Raw genomic sequence first — 17259 nt, forward strand, 5'->3', positions numbered from 1 at the left:
GGGCAGGTCAGGGCGGTTCCTGGTACAGGGTTTCCCACTAGCCTGGCCACCAGCTCTGCCGTCTCCTGGAAGCTGGGGGGCCTCTGGGTAAGGGAGAAGAGTGGCCAGGACTTCTCTGCGTGTGCCCTGTGACGGTGGGACCGAGCCAGCGACTGGATTGAGGAACGGGAGGTTCTCCCAGGCTGTTTAGAGAGGCGGGAGCGGGAGCTGGTCCGGGAGGCTGGACAGACCATGTGAGGGAGGGCAGCCTGGGCACGAAAGCCAGGGCTGGGCGGCGCGAGGCCGGTGGGGAAGGCGGGCTGAGAAAGCCGGGATTGCCTTCTGGTGTCGAAGCCTGGAACTGCAGCAGGGTCCTGGGGCTTGTGTTCGGCAGCACTCGTCACACGCCCCGCCCGCAGCCCTCGTCTCGCTTTCTGCTGGCGGGCCGGGCGACGCTGTGCGCCAGCGTACGTGGGGCTCTGAGAACCCGGAAGTTACGTTTTAGGCCCGCGTCACGGGGGCGGGAGTCAGCTGAGCTGCCGGGGCGAGGTTGGGATCACCTGGGACCGGCTGAAGGGAGCCTGTGATCTTTTGTTGGGGGTGGGGCGGCGGGGAGTAGGGTGCAAGACTGCGCCAGATTCAAGGGCGAGGACTGCCCGATTATCTCGCTGTATAAGGCAAGAGCAAGAGGATCCTCAGGATTTCACAGAGGAGGCGAAGGTTGCAGGTTCCCAGGATCTGTCAGAGGCTGGGGAGTTATAGCTTCCATTCTGGGGCGACGGGGACCCCGGGGGGGAGCCCTTTTGTAATCCCCAGACCCCGGCCAAAGGGCCCAGAGGCCGGGCACCATGGCGTCCATCCTGGATGAGTACGAGAACTCGCTGTCCCGCTCGGCCGTCTTGCAGCCCGGCTGCCCTAGCGTGGGCATCCCCCACTCGGGTAAGGAAGAGGAGGGTGCCGCTGCCCCTTTCAGCTCTCCTAGCATTTGCGTGGGAGCAGCGGGGAGGGCAGCTCCAAGAGCTCGGGGTCATCCCCTGGGCCATGCCTTCCGGGTCTAGGCCCCTGATTCTCCTCAGGCTCTCTTGGCCCCCAGCTGGTGGATAGTCGAAGTTTGAAAGAGCAACGGGAGCAGCGGCGTGATCTAGGCTCTACCGCTAGGGTCCTTTTGAGAGGGAATTGGGGCCCAGATAAGGAAGTACGCACCTATAGGGCGCAGTTGGGCTGTTGGGAGAACTTAGAATGGGCTCCCGGCTTCTGCTGATGCTTTTCCCACCAGGCCTCTTCTGGAGGTGGGAGGGAAGGAATGGGCAAAGAAACTGGTGAAGGCGGAATATTGCAGAGGAAGAAGGGAGGGTCCCAGAGGGAATTCTGTCGCGGAATAGGGGAAAATGGAGATTAAATCTTTTTGACCTTGGCTATAGCTGGGTGCAGCCTGGAGTTTGGGGACGCTTTTTGTAGAAAGTAGTGAGTCTCCCGGAGAATGAGGGCACAGGGGGCCCTGGGGAATTGTTCCAGTGAGTGGTGTTAACGAATTGCAGCTGCTTTCACTCTAGTCTTTACCCTCATTCAGTGCTCAAAATATCCCAGCACTTGCCAACTCTACACTGAGGCCCATTACCGCATGGGCAGGGAGAGGGGTAGAGAATGGGGCTATACTACTTCAGTTAAGCTGGGATTGCTGGGCCAAAGACCTGATAAGGGATAATGCCCAGACCACCAGTCCCATCCCACCCCCACCCAGCCCCATTACCGCTGGGAGCAGGTACATCATGCTGTGACAGCATCTTAAGGGTTCAAAGAATCAACCCCTCACTGCTGTCAGAGTGTGGAAAGAGCCCCAGACCTCTAATGTAAAGGTGACCAGCAAACGACTTGATATCAAACTATTCGTTAACCAAGGTCCTGGGGATAGGAATATGTCAGGAAAGTGGCGAGGAGCACTGTGGTGTTTTTTCTGCCTCTCCTTACACTTCATCTCTCTCTTCCGTAGCTAATCTTGTCATTCCTTACCTGTAGGGTATGTGAATGCCCAGCTGGAGAAGGAAGTGCCCATCTTCACAAAGCAGCGCATTGACTTCACCCCTTCCGAACGCATCACCAGTCTTGTCGTCTCCAGCAATCAGCTCTGCATGAGCCTGGGCAAGGATACGCTGCTCCGGTAATCCAGGGCTCACAGAACTTAGGAGTAGGGACTAGAGAGGTGTTTGGGGACTGTTAACTCCCGGGGCCTTTCTTCTATTCCAGGCAGGTAAAGCAGTGAATTTGGAGTTTTCAGGAAATATCCTATCCCTTTCCAAAGAGAACCAATACAGGGTAGTGGTTGAGAATCTGGCCTGGCAGGGCATGGTGGCTCAAGAATCTGGCCTGGCAGGGGATGGTGGCTCACACCTATAATCTCAGCACTTTGGGAGGCCCAGACAAGAGGATCACATGAGATCAGGAGTTTGAAACTAGCCTGAGCCAAATAGTGAGACACCCATCTCTACCAAAACAAATTTTTTAAAATTAGCCAGGTGTAGTGGTGCAGTCCCAACTACTGGGGAGGCCGAGGCAAGAGGATCAGTTGAGCCCAGGAGTTCAAGGCTGCAGTGAGCTGTGTTTGCACCACTGTACTCCTATCTCTTTAAAAAAAAAAAAAAAAAAAAAAAAGCCCAGGCGCAGTGGCTCACACCTGTAATTCCAGCACTTTGGAAGGCTGAGGAGGGTGGATCACCTGAGGTCAGGAGTTCCAGATCACCCTGGCCAACATGGTGAAACCCTGTTTCTACTAAAAATGTGAAAATTAGCTGGGCGTGGTGGCGGGCACCTGTAATCTCAGCTACTGGGGAGGCTGAGGCAGGAGAATTGCTGGAACCCGAGAGCCAGAAGTTGCAGTGAACTGAGATCATGCCATTGAACTCCAGCCGGGTGACAACAGGGAGACTCTGATTTAAAAAAAAAAAAAAAGGAAAAGGAAAAAAAAAAGCTAGGAGTGTGGAGTGTAGACATAAGAGTATTGATTGCAGCATTCTTGTGGTAGGAAAAACTGGATCCAAGCTGAATGCCCATCAACAGGAAAATGGTGATTAAATTGTAGTTCAGCCATAAAATAGAATATAATGCAGCTGTTTAAAAAAAAGAATTATCCTGGCTGGGCGTGGTGGCTCACGCCTGTAATCCCAGCACTTTGGGAGGCCGAGGCAGGCAGACCACCTGAGGTCGGGAGTTCAAGACCAGCCTGGCCAACATGGAGAAACTCCATCTCTACTAAAAATACAAAATTAGCCATGTGTGGTGGCGCATGCCTGTAATCCCAGCTACTTGGGAGGCTGAGGCAAGAGAATGGCTTGAACCTGGGAGGCAGAGGTTGCAGTGAGCTGAGACCATGCCACTGCACTCCAGCCTGGGTGATAAGAGTGAGACTCTGTCTCAAAAAAAAGAAGAGTTATCCTGGAAAGCTGGGTTTGGGGGTGAAAAAAAACCAGTTAGAGCTGTATCGATTGACTAGTGGGATGTTCATGAAATATCATTAATTTACAAATTAAGACACATAGACATATATGCAATATGAAGGCATTTTTGTAATAACAGCAACAAAACCACCCTATTTGTATTATGAATATGAAAAAAGATGTTAACATGAGTTTTCTCAGTTGGGAATAACAGGAGTTTGAGAAAAAAATTAAGTCATTCTTTACACATCTTTGCATCGATTCTTTAGTTAGAACAAGCATATACTTTGGAAAGACTTTCATAAGGAGAATATAAACAGGAGTACTCCTCAAGGTTTTTGTCAGGATGGACTGAGATAATACTAGACTGATGAAGCTTTCGGCATGGGGCTTGGTATGCAAAAGTGCCCAGTAACTATGAGCTGCTCTTCGTTGCTCCCTTCTTACCCAGCGGTCTGGGATATCCCTGCCTGTCTTCCCAGATGCGCTGGAGATCTTTTGGTTTTCTCCCCCAAGTCTGATTGATTCTTCAATGGAGATTTTTTGAGCAGACAGGAAAAACTTCTCCTTAGTGATTTCTCAAAATAAGGTGAGGGAGCTTGCAGAGCTGAGAGGGTTTTTTGTTGTTTTTTTGGGTTTTTTTTTTTTTTGAGACGGAGTCTTGCTGTCGCCCAGGCTGCAGTGCAGTGGTGCCATCTCAGCTCACTGCAAGCTCCGCCTCCCAGGTTCACACCATTCTCCTGCCTCAGCCTCCCGAGTAGCTGGGACCACAGGCGCCCGGCTAATTTTTTGTATTTTTAGTAGAGACAGAGTTTCACTGTGTTAGCCAGGATGGTCTCGATCTCCTGACCTCGTGATCCGACCACCTCAGCCTCCCAGAGTGCTGGGATTACAGGTGTGAGCCACCGCGCCTGGCCTGTTCGTCTTTTTTTTTTTCCCCCTTTTTGTGGAGAACATGGTCTTGCTATATTGCCTAGGCAGGTCTCAAACTCCTGGGCTCAAGCTATCCTCTCACCTCCCTAAAAGCTGAGATAACAGGTGTGAGCCACGGCACCTGGCAAGAGAGTTCTTAAGTAGGGCCCAGGGCTACTCCATAGGCAGAGCTTCTGTATTCAGCAATTTTTTTTTTTTTTTTTGAGATAGGGTCTCACTCTGTTGGTTGGAATGCAGTGGTGCAGTCTCAGCTGACTGCAACCTCTGCCTCCCAGGCTCAGATGATCTCCCACCTCAGCCTCCGGAATAGCTGGGACCACAGGTGTGTACCACCACACCCGGCTAATTTTTTTTGTATTTTTTGTAGAGATGGGATTTCACCATGTTGCCCAGTCTGGCCTCAAACTCCTGAGCTTAAGCAATCTACCCGCCTCGGACTCCCAAAGTGCTGGGATTACAGGCCTGAGCCACTGTACCTGGCCTGTATTCAGCATTTTATGCATAGATGTAGATTTCAGGGAAGAAAGTCTATGGCTTTTATCAGATTATTAAAGAGGTTCATGATCCAAAAAAGGATCTTCCCTTCTCCAGAGTGATGGTGATGCTTGTCCCCACAGCATTGACTTGGGCAAGGCAAGTGAGCCCAACCACGTGGAGCTGGGACGTAAAGATGACGCAAAAGTTCACAAGATGTTCCTTGACCATACTGGTAAGTGACAGTGGAAATCCGAGGAGGAGGCCTCTGGTCAGTCACTGCCTGGGTAGGTGGGCTCTGAGGGTGGTGTGGGGGCCAGGAGGAGGCTGAGAGTGGGAATGGCAGCATCCACTGGGGTGCCATGCTCTCCCCACTCCAGGCTCTCACTTGCTGATTGCCCTGAGCAGCACGGAGGTCCTCTACGTTAACCGAAACGGACAGAAGGTACGGCCACTAGCACGCTGGAAGGGGCAGCTGGTGGAGAGTGTGGGTTGGAACAAGGCACTGGGCACCGAGAGCAGCACAGGCCCCATCCTGGTCGGGACTGCCCAAGGCCACATCTTTGAAGCAGAGCTCTCAGCCAGCGAAGGTGGGCTTTTCGGCCCTGCTCCGGATCTCTACTTCCGCCCATTGTACGTGCTCAATGAAGAAGGGGGTCCAGCACCTGTGTGCTCCCTTGAGGCTGAGCGGGGCCCTGACGGGCGTAGCTTCGTTATTGCCACCACTCGGCAGCGCCTCTTCCAGTTCATAGGCCGAGCAGCAGAGGGGGCTGAGGCCCAGGGTTTCTCAGGGCTCTTTGCAGCTTACACGGACCACCCACCCCCATTCCGTGAGTTTCCCAGCAACCTGGGCTACAGTGAGCTGGCCTTCTACACTCCCAAGCTGCGCTCCGCACCCCGGGCCTTTGCCTGGATGATGGGGGATGGTGTGCTGTATGGGGCATTGGACTGTGGACGCCCTGACTCTCTGCTGAGCGAGGAGCGAGTCTGGGAGTACCCAGAGGGGGTAGGGCCTGGGGCCAGCCCACCCCTAGCCATCGTCTTGACCCAGTTCCACTTCCTGCTGCTGCTGGCAGACCGGGTGGAGGCAGTGTGCACACTGACCGGGCAGGTGGTGCTGCGGGATCACTTCCTGGAGAAATTTGGGCCGCTGAAGCACATGGTGAAGGACTCCTCCACAGGCCAGCTGTGGGCCTACACTGAGCGGGCTGTCTTCCGCTACCATGTGCAACGGGAGGCCCGAGATGTCTGGCGCACCTATCTGGACATGAACCGCTTCGATCTGGCCAAAGAGTATTGCCGAGAGCGGCCCGACTGCCTGGACACGGTCCTGGCCCGGGAGGCCGATTTCTGCTTTCGCCAGCGTCGCTACCTGGAGAGCGCACGCTGCTATGCCCTGACCCAGAGCTACTTTGAGGAGATTGCCCTCAAGTTCCTGGAAGCCCGACAGGAGGAGGCTCTGGCTGAGTTCCTGCAGCGAAAACTGGCCAGTTTGAAGGCAGCCGAGCGTACCCAGGCTACACTGCTGACCACCTGGCTGACAGAGCTCTACCTGAGCCGGCTTGGGGCTCTACAGGGTGACCCAGAGGCCCTGACCCTCTACCGAGAAACTAAGGAATGCTTTCGTACCTTCCTCAGCAGCCCCCGCCACAAAGAGTGGCTCTTTGCCAGCCGGGCCTCTATCCATGAGCTGCTTGCCAGTCATGGGGACACAGAGCACATGGTGTACTTTGCAGTGATCATGCAGGACTATGAGCGGGTGGTAGCTTACCACTGTCAGCACGAGGCCTACGAGGAGGCCCTGGCTGTGCTCGCCCGCCACCGCGACCCCCAGCTCTTCTACAAGTTCTCACCCATCCTCATCCGTCACATCCCCCGCCAGCTTGTAGATGCCTGGATTGAGCTGGGCAGCCGGCTGGATGCTCGGCAACTCATTCCTGCCCTGGTGAACTACAGTCAGGGTGGTGAGGTCCAGCAGGTGAGCCAGGCGATCCGCTACATGGAATTCTGCGTGAACGTGCTGGGGGAGACTGAGCAGGCCATACACAACTACCTGCTGTCGCTGTACGCCCGTGGCCGGCCAGACTCACTGCTGGCTTATCTCGAGCAGGCTGGGGCCAGCCCACACCGGGTGCATTATGACCTCAAGTATGCGCTGCGGCTCTGTGCTGAGCATGGCCACCACCGCGCTTGTGTGCACGTCTACAAGGTCCTAGAGCTGTACGAGGAGGCTGTGGACCTGGCCCTGCAGGTAAGCCAGTGCGTCTTCACTCCAGCTGGGAGAGGGACCCAAAGAGCAGCAGCTTTAGATGTGGAAGGGCTTGGGAGGCTGTGGCTAGAGGGTGTTGGCTTCCCTTGCAGAGAAGGAAGGTTAAGAGCTGGACTGTTACGTCAGATTTGAATTCTGGCCATTTCACTTACTAAGCTGTGTGACCTTGGGCTAGTTTCTGAACCTCTCTGTGCTCAGATTATTTGGCCACAAAAGGGGGTCAGTGTTATAGTACATTTACCTCATAGGGGTGATAAAGTTCTGTGTATGAAAAGTACTCAGGGCTGGGTGTGGTGGCTCGTGCCTGTAATCCCAGCACTTTGGGAGGCCAAGGCAGGCGGATCACAGGGTCAGGAGTTCGAGACCAGCCTGACCAACATGGTGAAACCCCATCTCTACTAAAAGTATAAAAATTAGGCAGGCATTATGGTGCACGCCTGTAATCCCAGCTACTCAGGAGGCTGAGGCAGGAGAGTCGCTTAAACCTGGCAGGTGGAGGTTGCAGTGAGCTGAGATCACACCATTGCACTCCAGCCTGGGTGAAAAGAAAAGAAAAGAAAAGAAAAGTACTCAGGGCAGGTGTGGTGGCTCATGCCTATAATCCCAGCACTTTGGGAGGCCAAGGTGGGCGGATCACCTGAGGTCAGGAGTTCGAGACCAGCCTGGCCAACATTGCGAAACCCTGTCTCTACTAAAAATACAAAAATTAGCTGGGTGTGGTGACCCGCACCTGTAATTCCAGCTACTTGGCTGAGGCAGGAGAATCACTTGAACCTGGGAGAAGGAGTTTTCAGTGAACCGAAATCGTACCACCACACTCCAGCCCGGGCAACAGAGTGAGATTCTGTCTCAAAAAGAAAAAAAGAAAAGTACTTAGAAAAGTGCCTGCTAAGAGCTGGGCGCGGTGGCTCAAGCCTGTAATCCCAGCACTTTGGGAGGCTGAGACGGGCGGATCACGAGGTCAGGAGATCGAGACCATCCTGGCTAACATGGTGAAACCCCGTCTCTACTAAAAAATACAAAAAACTAGCCGGGCGAGGTGGCGGGCGCCTGTAGTCCCAGCTACTCAGGAGGCTGAGGCAGGAGAATGGCGTGAACCCGGGAGGCGGAGCTTGCAGTGAGCTGAGATCCGGCCACTGCACTCCAGCCTGGGTGACAGAGCGAGACTCCGTCTCAAAAAAAAAAAAAAAAAAAAAAGAAAAGTGCCTGCTACATACACGTTAGCAGAAGAGGAAGGTGCTGATTTACACTTCTCAAACCATGAATTGTCACCTGCCTTAGCATCACATGAAGTGCTATTTAACATGCAAATTCCTAGGCCTGAACTCAGGACTTACTGAATCAGAATGTCTGGGGGCGTGGCTCAAAAATTTGTATTTTGAATATGTTTCCTAGGTAATTTCTTTCTCTCTTTTTTTCTTTTTTTTGAGATGGAGTCTCGCTCTGTCGCCCAGACTGGAGTGCAGTGGCCCAATCTTGGCTCACTGCAAGCTCCGCCTCCCAGGTTCACGCCATTTTCCTGGCTCAGCCTCCCGAGTAGCTGGGACTATAGGTGCCCGCCACCACGCCCGGCTAATTTTTTTGTATTTTTAGTAGAGATGGGGTTTCACTGTGTGAGCCAGGATGGTCTCGATCTCCTGACCTTGTGATCCGCCTGCCTCGGCCTCCCAAAGTGCTGGGATTATAGGTGTAAGCCACTGCGCCTGGCCTCCCAGGTGATTTCTAACTTCACTAAAATTGGAGCCCTACTACTCTTAAGTAGCTTTTACATAGCTGTGGCAGGGGCAGGCCCCCTTGCTTCCGGGAGTGCTGGGAATCCTGCCTCGGGGTCTCTCCTCGGCCATCTCTCTCTCCCATAGTCTCCATGCTGGGCAGGAAGGGGCTTGGCCCTAAAGCTCCTGCTCTCCCCACAGGTGGACGTGGACCTGGCCAAGCAGTGTGCAGACCTGCCTGAGGAGGATGAGGAATTGCGCAAGAAGCTGTGGCTGAAGATCGCACGGCACGTGGTGCAGGAGGAGGAAGATGTGCAGACAGCCATGGCTTGCCTGGCTAGCTGCCCCTTGCTCAAGATTGAGGATGTGCTGCCCTTCTTTCCTGATTTCGTCACCATCGACCACTTCAAGGAGGCGATCTGCAGCTCACTTAAGGCCTACAACCACCACATCCAGGAGCTGCAGCGGGAGATGGAAGAGGCTACAGCCAGTGCCCAGCGCATCCGGCGAGACCTGCAGGAGCTGCGGGGCCGCTACGGCACTGTGGAGCCCCAGGACAAATGTGCCACCTGCGACTTCCCCCTGCTCAACCGCCCTTTTTACCTCTTCCTCTGCGGCCATATGTTCCATGCTGACTGCCTGCTGCAGGCCGTGCGACCTGGCCTGCCAGCCTACAAGCAGGCCCGGCTAGAGGAGCTGCAGAGGAAGCTGGGGGCTGCTCCACCCCCAGCCAAGGGCTCTGCCCGGGCCAAGGAGGCCGAGGGTGGGGCTGCCACAGCAGGGCCCAGCCGGGAACAGCTCAAGGCTGACCTGGATGAGTTGGTGGCCGCTGAGTGTGTGTACTGTGGGGAGTTGATGATCCGCTCTATTGACCGGCCGTTCATCGACCCCCAGCGCTACGAGGAGGAGCAGCTCAGTTGGCTGTAGGAGGGTGTCACCTTTGATGGGGGTGGGCAGTGGGAGCAGCGGCTTGAACCCACTTGGGAAGGCTGCCTCCTAGGCTCTGCTGAGTCATCTTGCAGTTGCCACACTGTGACCATGTTGACGGGAGTAGAGTAGTGCTGTTGGCCAGGAGGTGTCAGGTGTGAGTGTATTCTGCCAGCTTTTCATGCTGTTCTTCAGAGCTGCAGTTATGCCAGACCATTAGCCTGCCTCCTGGTAGAGGCCCTTTACCTGGAGAAGTCAGAAATCTGACCCAATTCCACCCCTGCCTCTAGCAGCTCTTCTGTCCCTGTCATTCCCCATACACATCCTGTTCACCTTCTCGAGAGAGAGAGCACCTTCTGTCTGTTCACTCTGTGGCCTCTGGAACTCCAGCTCTTCTGCCTCAGAAGAAGCCTTCTCTTCCACCTGCCTGTAGATGTCCCAGAAGTGAGAAGGCAGCCTTCGAAGTCCTGGGCATTGGGTGAGAAAGTGAGGCTAGTGGGGGCATGCTTTTGTGCACACTGTCTGGGGCTCCAGTGTGAAGGGTGCCCTGGTGCTGAGGGCCTTGTGGAAGATGGTCGGTGATGGCGATGGAGGTGGAGAGCATTAAACTGTCTGCACTGCACTGGTGGCTGTGTGTCGATGCTGGGCCAAGTGGTGTGTGAGTGATCTCCAGGCGGGGCTGGAGTGTCACAGGGAGGCTGCCAGGCCCTACGTGCCCCCACGCCTTGGCACACGGTCCTTCACCTTGTCCCCCAACTCTTCCTCTCCAGGGCTCATTGGGGATTGCAGCCAACCAGCCTGAATTGGGAAGCAGGGGCAGTTCTTCCCTTTGGCCAGCAGATGGTGCTGCTCCCCACAGAATCCTTTGCTTTCGGGCAACTGTGAGCAGTGATTTCTGTCACTCTGTTAGTGCTTGCTTCCTCCCTACTTGTCCCAAGAATTTTCTTGGAGTCAGCCGGGTGTGGTGGGTCACGCCTGTAATCCCAGGACTTTGGGAGGCCAAGGTGGGCGGATCACGAGGTCAGGAGATCGAGACCATCCTGGCTAACATGGTGAAACCCCGTCTCTACTAAAAAATACAAAAATTTAGCCGGGCGTGGTGGCGGGCGCCTATAGTCCCAGCTGCTTGGGAGGCTGAGGCAGGAGAATGGCGTGAACTCGGGAGGCGGAGTTTGCAGTGAGCTAAGATCATGCCACTGCACTCCAGCCTGGGCGACAAAAAAAAAAAAAAAAAAAAAGAATTTTCTTGGAGTCTCCACTGTCTAAGCATAACTTGAAGCCCCTCATTCTTCCTCCCTCGAGTAGCCCTCAGGCATGCTAGACTTTGCTTGCCCCTCTGCCAGTTTGGATCCCTGCCTTCCCCGCTCCTGCCTGGCTTTAAGACAACCCTGCCACTGTCTGCCATTTAACCACAATGTTGAGGCCCAGCATGAAGGTGAAACTGCCGTGGCCTGTATCCATGGCATCTGGCGGATATGTTTTCTCATCTTGCTCCTGTGACCTGCTCCTCCCCACAAATTACACATCTTTAGTTGTGGCTAAATCCTAGGGAGTCCTGGAGTGTGGCCTCCCCGTGACATCAGCAAAGCACCCTTCGCCCCGTGGACTGGTGTTCACAGTGCACTGCCCAGCTCTGTGGGTGTGATCTATCAGCTGGCGAAACAGTTCCTGCAGTTAGGCCAACATCACTGGCCACTGCAGGCTGCTTTCCCCTCTTCCTAGCCAGGCATGGGGTCTCACACTTGTAGTCTTAGCTACTTGGGAGGCTGAGGAAGGAGGATGGCTTGAGCCCAAGAGGTGAAGCTGCAATGAATTATGAATGTGCCACTGCACTTCAGCCTGGGTGACAGAGCAAGGAGCCTCTTTTTTTTTTTTTTTTTTTGAGACGAAGTCTTGCTCTGTCACCCAGGCTGGAGTGCAGTGGTGCAGTTTTGGCTCACTGCAACCTCCGCCTTCCAGGTTCAAGGATTCTGCTGCCTCAGCCTCCTGAGTAGCTGGGATTACAGGTGCACATCACCACGCCTGGCTAATTTTTGTATTTTTAGTAGAGATGGGTTTCACCATGTTGGCCAGGCTGGTCTCGAACTCCTGACCTCAAGTGATCCGCCCACCTCACCCTCCCAAACTGTTTGTATTACAGGCATGAGCCACTGTACCCAGCCAGAACCCTCTTTTTTTGTTTTGTTTTTTTAAAGAATTTTATCTCCTGCAGTATAGGTTGAACTTTGCTGCAGAATTCCCTAACTACTAGAACAAGAGGATCTCTTCATGGCCTCTGTTAGCTGAGAGGGCTAATGGGAAGCTGCCCATTTTTGATGACCCCTCAGACTCCCGTCTTCCTCCAAAAGCAGATGTGGGGGAGGGGTCCCGTTGAGTAGAGCGCATCCTAATTCTGTTCTTCGCACTGTCCCAGGAGGTTTGGAGGGCCCCTGCTTCCTTCTCCCCATGTGGCCTACGCTCCCCTTACACCTACCATAGTCAGCTGAGGGCCCAGGGTCTTTGTCCCCCCTACCATAGTCAGCTGAGGGCCCAGGGTCTTTGTCCCCCAACTGTGAGTATAAAGCTTAGCTTGCCTCTGAAGGGGTCACTTTCTTAGAGAAAACAGACTGCGGCCTCTGTCTTTGCACATAATGAGTGCCTAATACATGTTAGTTAAACAAACACTGCCCTATTGCTCCCTGCTCCCAGAAGGCTTGGCTGAAGCAGCCTGGGACACCCCTGCCCCTTCTGTCTTCTCCCAAGCCAGCCCATCTGGTCCTAGGCTGCTTCCTCTTTCCTGGGAAAAGGCCCCAGGCTTCCCTGGCAGGGACAGAATAGGGTTCCGGTGAGTCAGGGCAACGGGAAGCCACAGCTCTTAGATCCCTGGAAGCCAAGCAAGACCTGGAATGGAGAGCGGAGCGGAGGCCCTCAGGACTTTGGCCCTAAGCCTGGGGGAGGGCCAGAGGGGGGTGGGGTGGGGGAGCAGCTGTGTGGGCAGGGGCCAAGATGAATGAGCTACTCCTGGAGCGGTCACTGGAAATAGGAGGAGTGGCCACAGGCAGTGACGCTGGGACCAGGGCAGGAGGCCTGTAAACAAGGAAGCCACCTGGGGGAGACGCAGGGCGGTCACTGGTCCTGGGGAGCAGGTGCTTCCTGAGGCCCGCCCTGGAGAGGGCCCTGGGGGCCGCCCCGCCGAGTCTGCAGCAGGCGCTAGGAGGCGCCGTCTACCGGCTTCCAGAGCCCACCGCTCCCTACCCTGGCTCCCGGAGGTGTGGCCGCCGGAGGGTGTGCCGGCCCAGAGTCCCAGGCCCTGCTGGCCCGGCCTCTCCCTCCCTTCTGTCACCGCAGCCGACTGGCCAAGGGCACCAGCCCTGGAGAGGGCTCAGGGCTCAGCCTGGCCAGCTCGGGTGTGAGCTCATTCCCCGAGACCACCAGTTCTAGTTCCTGCCCCTCCCCCAAAGGCTCGGGTCGCAGGCTGGGGCCTGGCACCCACCCCAAAGGTTGGGAGGGGGCTCCGAGGCCATCAGGCTCCAGGTCGCCGTTGGCTCTGCCCCCTGGCGCCAGGGAAACAAAGGTTAGGGGCCCAGAGGGAGTTATCTGGCCCCATCCCCACCGGGTGGGGGAAGGGGGACAAGAGGGGGCGCAGTTCCCCTCCACTCTCCCAGCCGTACTGATTCTTCGAGACACTTTCACAGGCGGAAATTCCCAGAGGTCAGAGGAGGGAAACGGTTAATTCCTTTTATTCAATGGGTCCCCCCTACACGCCTCCCCCCAACTTCCTCCCTCCACTTCCCGCCCCCCCCTGTGTGAACAGGAAGTGGAGAGGAAAAGGCTCTGAGCGGAGCAGCTGGGAGCAGGAGGCAGGGAGTGGGCGGCGGGCTTGGTGCCAGCCCTGCCCCTCATGCTTAGTTGCCGGAGGGCCAGGCCAGCCGCGACCTGGGAAAGAACCTGCAGCCCCGCTGGCGAGTGACAGTTGAACCGGGAAACAGCAATGTCCATGCCCCCTTTCCTTAACCTGCTCCCAGGTTACAGGCTGCTGTCCTCAGGGTGCCAGACATCTTCTGCTCAAGAGCCAGCTGCCCTGGCCACCGCAACCCCACCTCCACCACCAGGCTGGGCATCCCGAGGCTGGCAGGCATCTCTTCAGGCAGCCGCCAGTCCTGGCACTGGCTCCTTCACTCAGCCCCTTGGCCCTGCCAGCCCTTTGAAGCTCACGCAGTGCTTCCTGTTTGGGGCGGGCGATGCCAGGGCCCCTCCCCCACCATTGTTCTAGAGAGACCATAGGTCCATCTGTTGCCCCATGGTGGGGCCCCTAGGCAGTGCCACACGGGAGCAGCACCACAAAGGACCCTGCTGGCAGCTTTGCTTATGTGGGGTGAGACTGGGCCCTGTAGCAGGTTGAGGGTGAATGGTGGTCAGAGGCAGGCCTGGGGCAGGCAGTGGGACAGGATGCTAGAAAGTTCTGGTGTTGGGGCAGCTGGAGCCCTCAGCTTTTTCCTCCTCCTGGAGCATGGAGATGATATTCAGGGAGGCATGCATGCTGAAGCCACCAGGAGAGGCCACCATTCTCATGCCTGGATTCCCAAAAGGAAAACTGAGGCAGAGGGGCAAACTTTGGTCTAGGATGGCCAATAAAAGGGCCACAAAATAGGGTTGTCATTTCAAGGGGATTGGCCCCTCTCCAGATGCCTGGTAATTGGGTGCTTTCCTCTCCCTGAGCAGCTTTACGGTGGCTCAGCTTTCACCTTGAACCAGCCCTTACTGAGCAGTCAGAAACCATACTGTGAGGTCAGGAGAGGTTGCACGGCCTTAGTTTGGTGGCCAGCAACCCATGTCCACTGAGAATAAGCTTGGGCAGAGAAAAGGGAAAGGGGCACTGGTCTGGCCCCCAGGAAGGTGGCTGCTGCTTCTGGTTCCCAGGCTGCTGTGACCAAAGGTCTGTTTGTGTTTGCCAGGTGCAGAGGCAGGTGCCTGCAGCTCCCCTTCCCTCCATGGCATGATCTCCCAGTTCTGACCCTTGACCTGCTCCCTCCGGGCATCCCCATAGGGCTGGAAGGTGAACCCCACTTCCCTCACCAGGTCCTCTGGTTTCTCTTCCCAGGCCAGGTCCTAAACTGTTCACAACTCCCAGCAGGCCAGAGCTGCAGAGACCTCAGATAGAGACTGTAAAGTGCTGTGGAAGCCTTGTTCAAATAAAAACGTTCATGAATGTCCAGTACTTGAAATTGATATGCTGAGATTCTCCAATGGAAACTGGGCTGGAGGCACACACACCCCTGTTCACTCAGCCTGTTCTCCTCTCCTATCTCAATCTCTCTCTCTCTCTGTTTTTTTTTTTTTTGTTTTTTTTTTGTTTTTGTTTTTTTTTTGAGACGGAGTCTCGCTCTGTCGCCCAGGCTGGAGTGCAGTGGCTGGATCGCGGCTCACTGCAAGCTCCGCCTCCCGGGTTCACGCCATTCTCCTGCCTCAGCCTCCCGAGTAGCTGGGACTACAGGCGCCCGCCACCTCGCCCGGCTAGTTTTTTGTATTTTTTAGTAGAGACGGGGTTTCACCGTGTTAGCCAGGATGGTCTCGATCTCCTGACCTCGTGATCCACCCGTCTCGGCCTCCCAAAGTGCTGGGATTACAGGCTTGAGCCACCGCGCCCGGCTTTTTTTTTTTTTTAAATAGAAACAACACCTTGCTGTATTGCCTAGGCTGGTGTGCAGTGGCGCGAACATAGCTCACTGCAGCCTTGAATTCCTGGGCTCAAGTGATCCTCCCGCCCCAGGCTCCTGAGTAGCAAGGACTATAGACGCCACACCTGGCTAATTTTTATTTTTATTTTTTGTAGTGACGGGGGTCTTGCTAGGTTGCCCAGGCTGGTCTTGAACTCCTGACTTCAAGCAGTCCTCCCACCTCAGCCTCCTAGAGTGTTGGGATTACAGGCCTGAGCCACTGTGCCTGGCCCCCTATCCCAATATCTATAAGATGCCAGGATGCCCAGGAACCCAGTTTGAAAGACACCGTGCTGCTGATCCCACCTCCTGACTTTACAGCTGCTGAATTGCAGAAGACAAATTGGTAGCTAACAGGAGGCTCCATCCTGGATCCTGCCCCTGTCCATGAGATTCAGCCTTGATTAACGGTGTTCCCATGCTGGTTGTGAGCAGGGCATCATCCTAGGTCCTTCTTTATACTCGTTTTCCATCTCCAGCCAAAATGGGTTGAACTGAGGAACAAGGACATACTCTGTAGAAAGGCAAGTGCAAGTCTCTGCTCTGCCCCTTCCAGCCATCAGGCTAATCAAGCCCTTAGAACCTCAATTTCTTCTCCTGTAAAATGGGAATAACTGTTACAGACCTGGAAAGGCTCTCGCGAGGCTGAAATGAGAGCAGTGCCGCCCATCTGTCAAGGTAGCCCGGGGCCTGACGCCCAAGCAGCCCCAGGCACTTGCCCTCTTCCTTTTTACTCTGTGCCTCCTTTCTGTAGGCGTGGGACCCTGAGACCTGTCCCAGCCCTTCCCTCACAAGGCCCTCTGACTTCTTCAGATATCAGCGTGGGATTGGAAGAAAGAAGCTTGCTTGAGTAGATTTTTCTGGTTTCTTGATGAATGGCAATTCTAATGAAAAGACGTTCAGGATGAGAATGAGAGGAAGCCCACAGGCATGTAGAATATGGCCACAGGTGGGACAAGAGTGCTTCCTTGGGATGGGGGGCTTGGTTCCCTGAAGGAAAGGAGACAGGGCACTACTCCAGCGCAAGGAGTCTCATGGGACAGGCCGAGGGGGCTGGGCAGACACCATGCTGGCCGCTGATCAGGCATGACTCCTCTGCCAGCCTGCCCTCGCAGGCCAGCCCAGAACTTGCACAACAGTCGGCCTGGCTGGCACTCTCCCGGGAGCTTCAGGAAGTCCCCCTTGTCCTCCCCTTCACCTTTGACCCCTTGGGCCTGCTGCCGACCAGACCAGAGTACGAGGCAGATGTTCTCTCTTTTACCTTCTGTTCCTGGTCTTTCCCTCTAAGGCTGGAACTCAGAGATACCTCAACCCCCCACCTTCCAGCTCATCCTTCCCCAAGCTCTCAGCACGGACCAGCTGGAGCCTCCACTGGGCTGCTCTCCACGTGAGCCAGTGTGGATCCTTGGCCACAGCCAGCAGGACACATGCAAGTACCCTGATTCCAGACATCCTCACAGGTGTCCTGCCCGACTACCTCCCTGTCCCAGGCCCCAGCAGGTGAAGCAGGAACAGCAGACAGAGCCTCCTTCCCTCCCCGGCATCCTCTGAACAGCCGAAGTTGGAAGAACCCTAGATATTGTTCCACATTAAACTATGCACGCCTCGTGGCACTCAGTTTCACAATCAAATAACTCCCTCTGGTTTTCTAGTGGAATTTTTGCTTTTATTTTATAGGGTTTCTTGGCTTCTTTTTTTTTTTTTTTAAGCAATCAGTCTAAATTTGTCATCACACATCCCCCATTTCCGCCCCTAAGGGCCTCCTTTTCATCCCCTGGAATCTGGAAACCATATGTGTGGGCAGAAACCCCCCAGCATCCCCCACTGCACCCTGGCCC

The 17259-nt window shown here is 55.1% G+C and overlaps 1 protein-coding gene and 1 long non-coding RNA gene across 2 annotated transcripts; both read left to right on the forward strand.

Moving 5' to 3' along the window:
- Positions 1-477: 477 nt before the first annotated feature.
- VPS18 (VPS18, CORVET/HOPS core subunit) lies at positions 478-10347 on the forward strand. The gene is made up of 5 exons (XM_025390666.1): positions 478-918; positions 1996-2137; positions 4961-5052; positions 5198-7068; positions 9000-10347. The coding sequence occupies exons 1-5, from the start codon at positions 828-830 to the stop codon at positions 9723-9725; spliced, it is 2922 nt and encodes a 973-aa protein (XP_025246451.1). The 5' UTR covers positions 478-827; the 3' UTR covers positions 9726-10347.
- Positions 10348-13200: 2853 nt separating this feature from the next.
- LOC112627881 lies at positions 13201-17034 on the forward strand. Its single transcript, XR_003120239.1, has 2 exons — positions 13201-13278; positions 15538-17034. It is a non-coding gene; the product is annotated as an uncharacterized LOC112627881 (long non-coding RNA).
- The last annotated feature ends 225 nt before the right edge of the window (positions 17035-17259 follow it).

Source organism: Theropithecus gelada, chromosome 7a (genome assembly GCF_003255815.1).
Source record: "Theropithecus gelada isolate Dixy chromosome 7a, Tgel_1.0, whole genome shotgun sequence".
Taxonomy (NCBI): domain Eukaryota; kingdom Metazoa; phylum Chordata; class Mammalia; order Primates; family Cercopithecidae; genus Theropithecus; species Theropithecus gelada.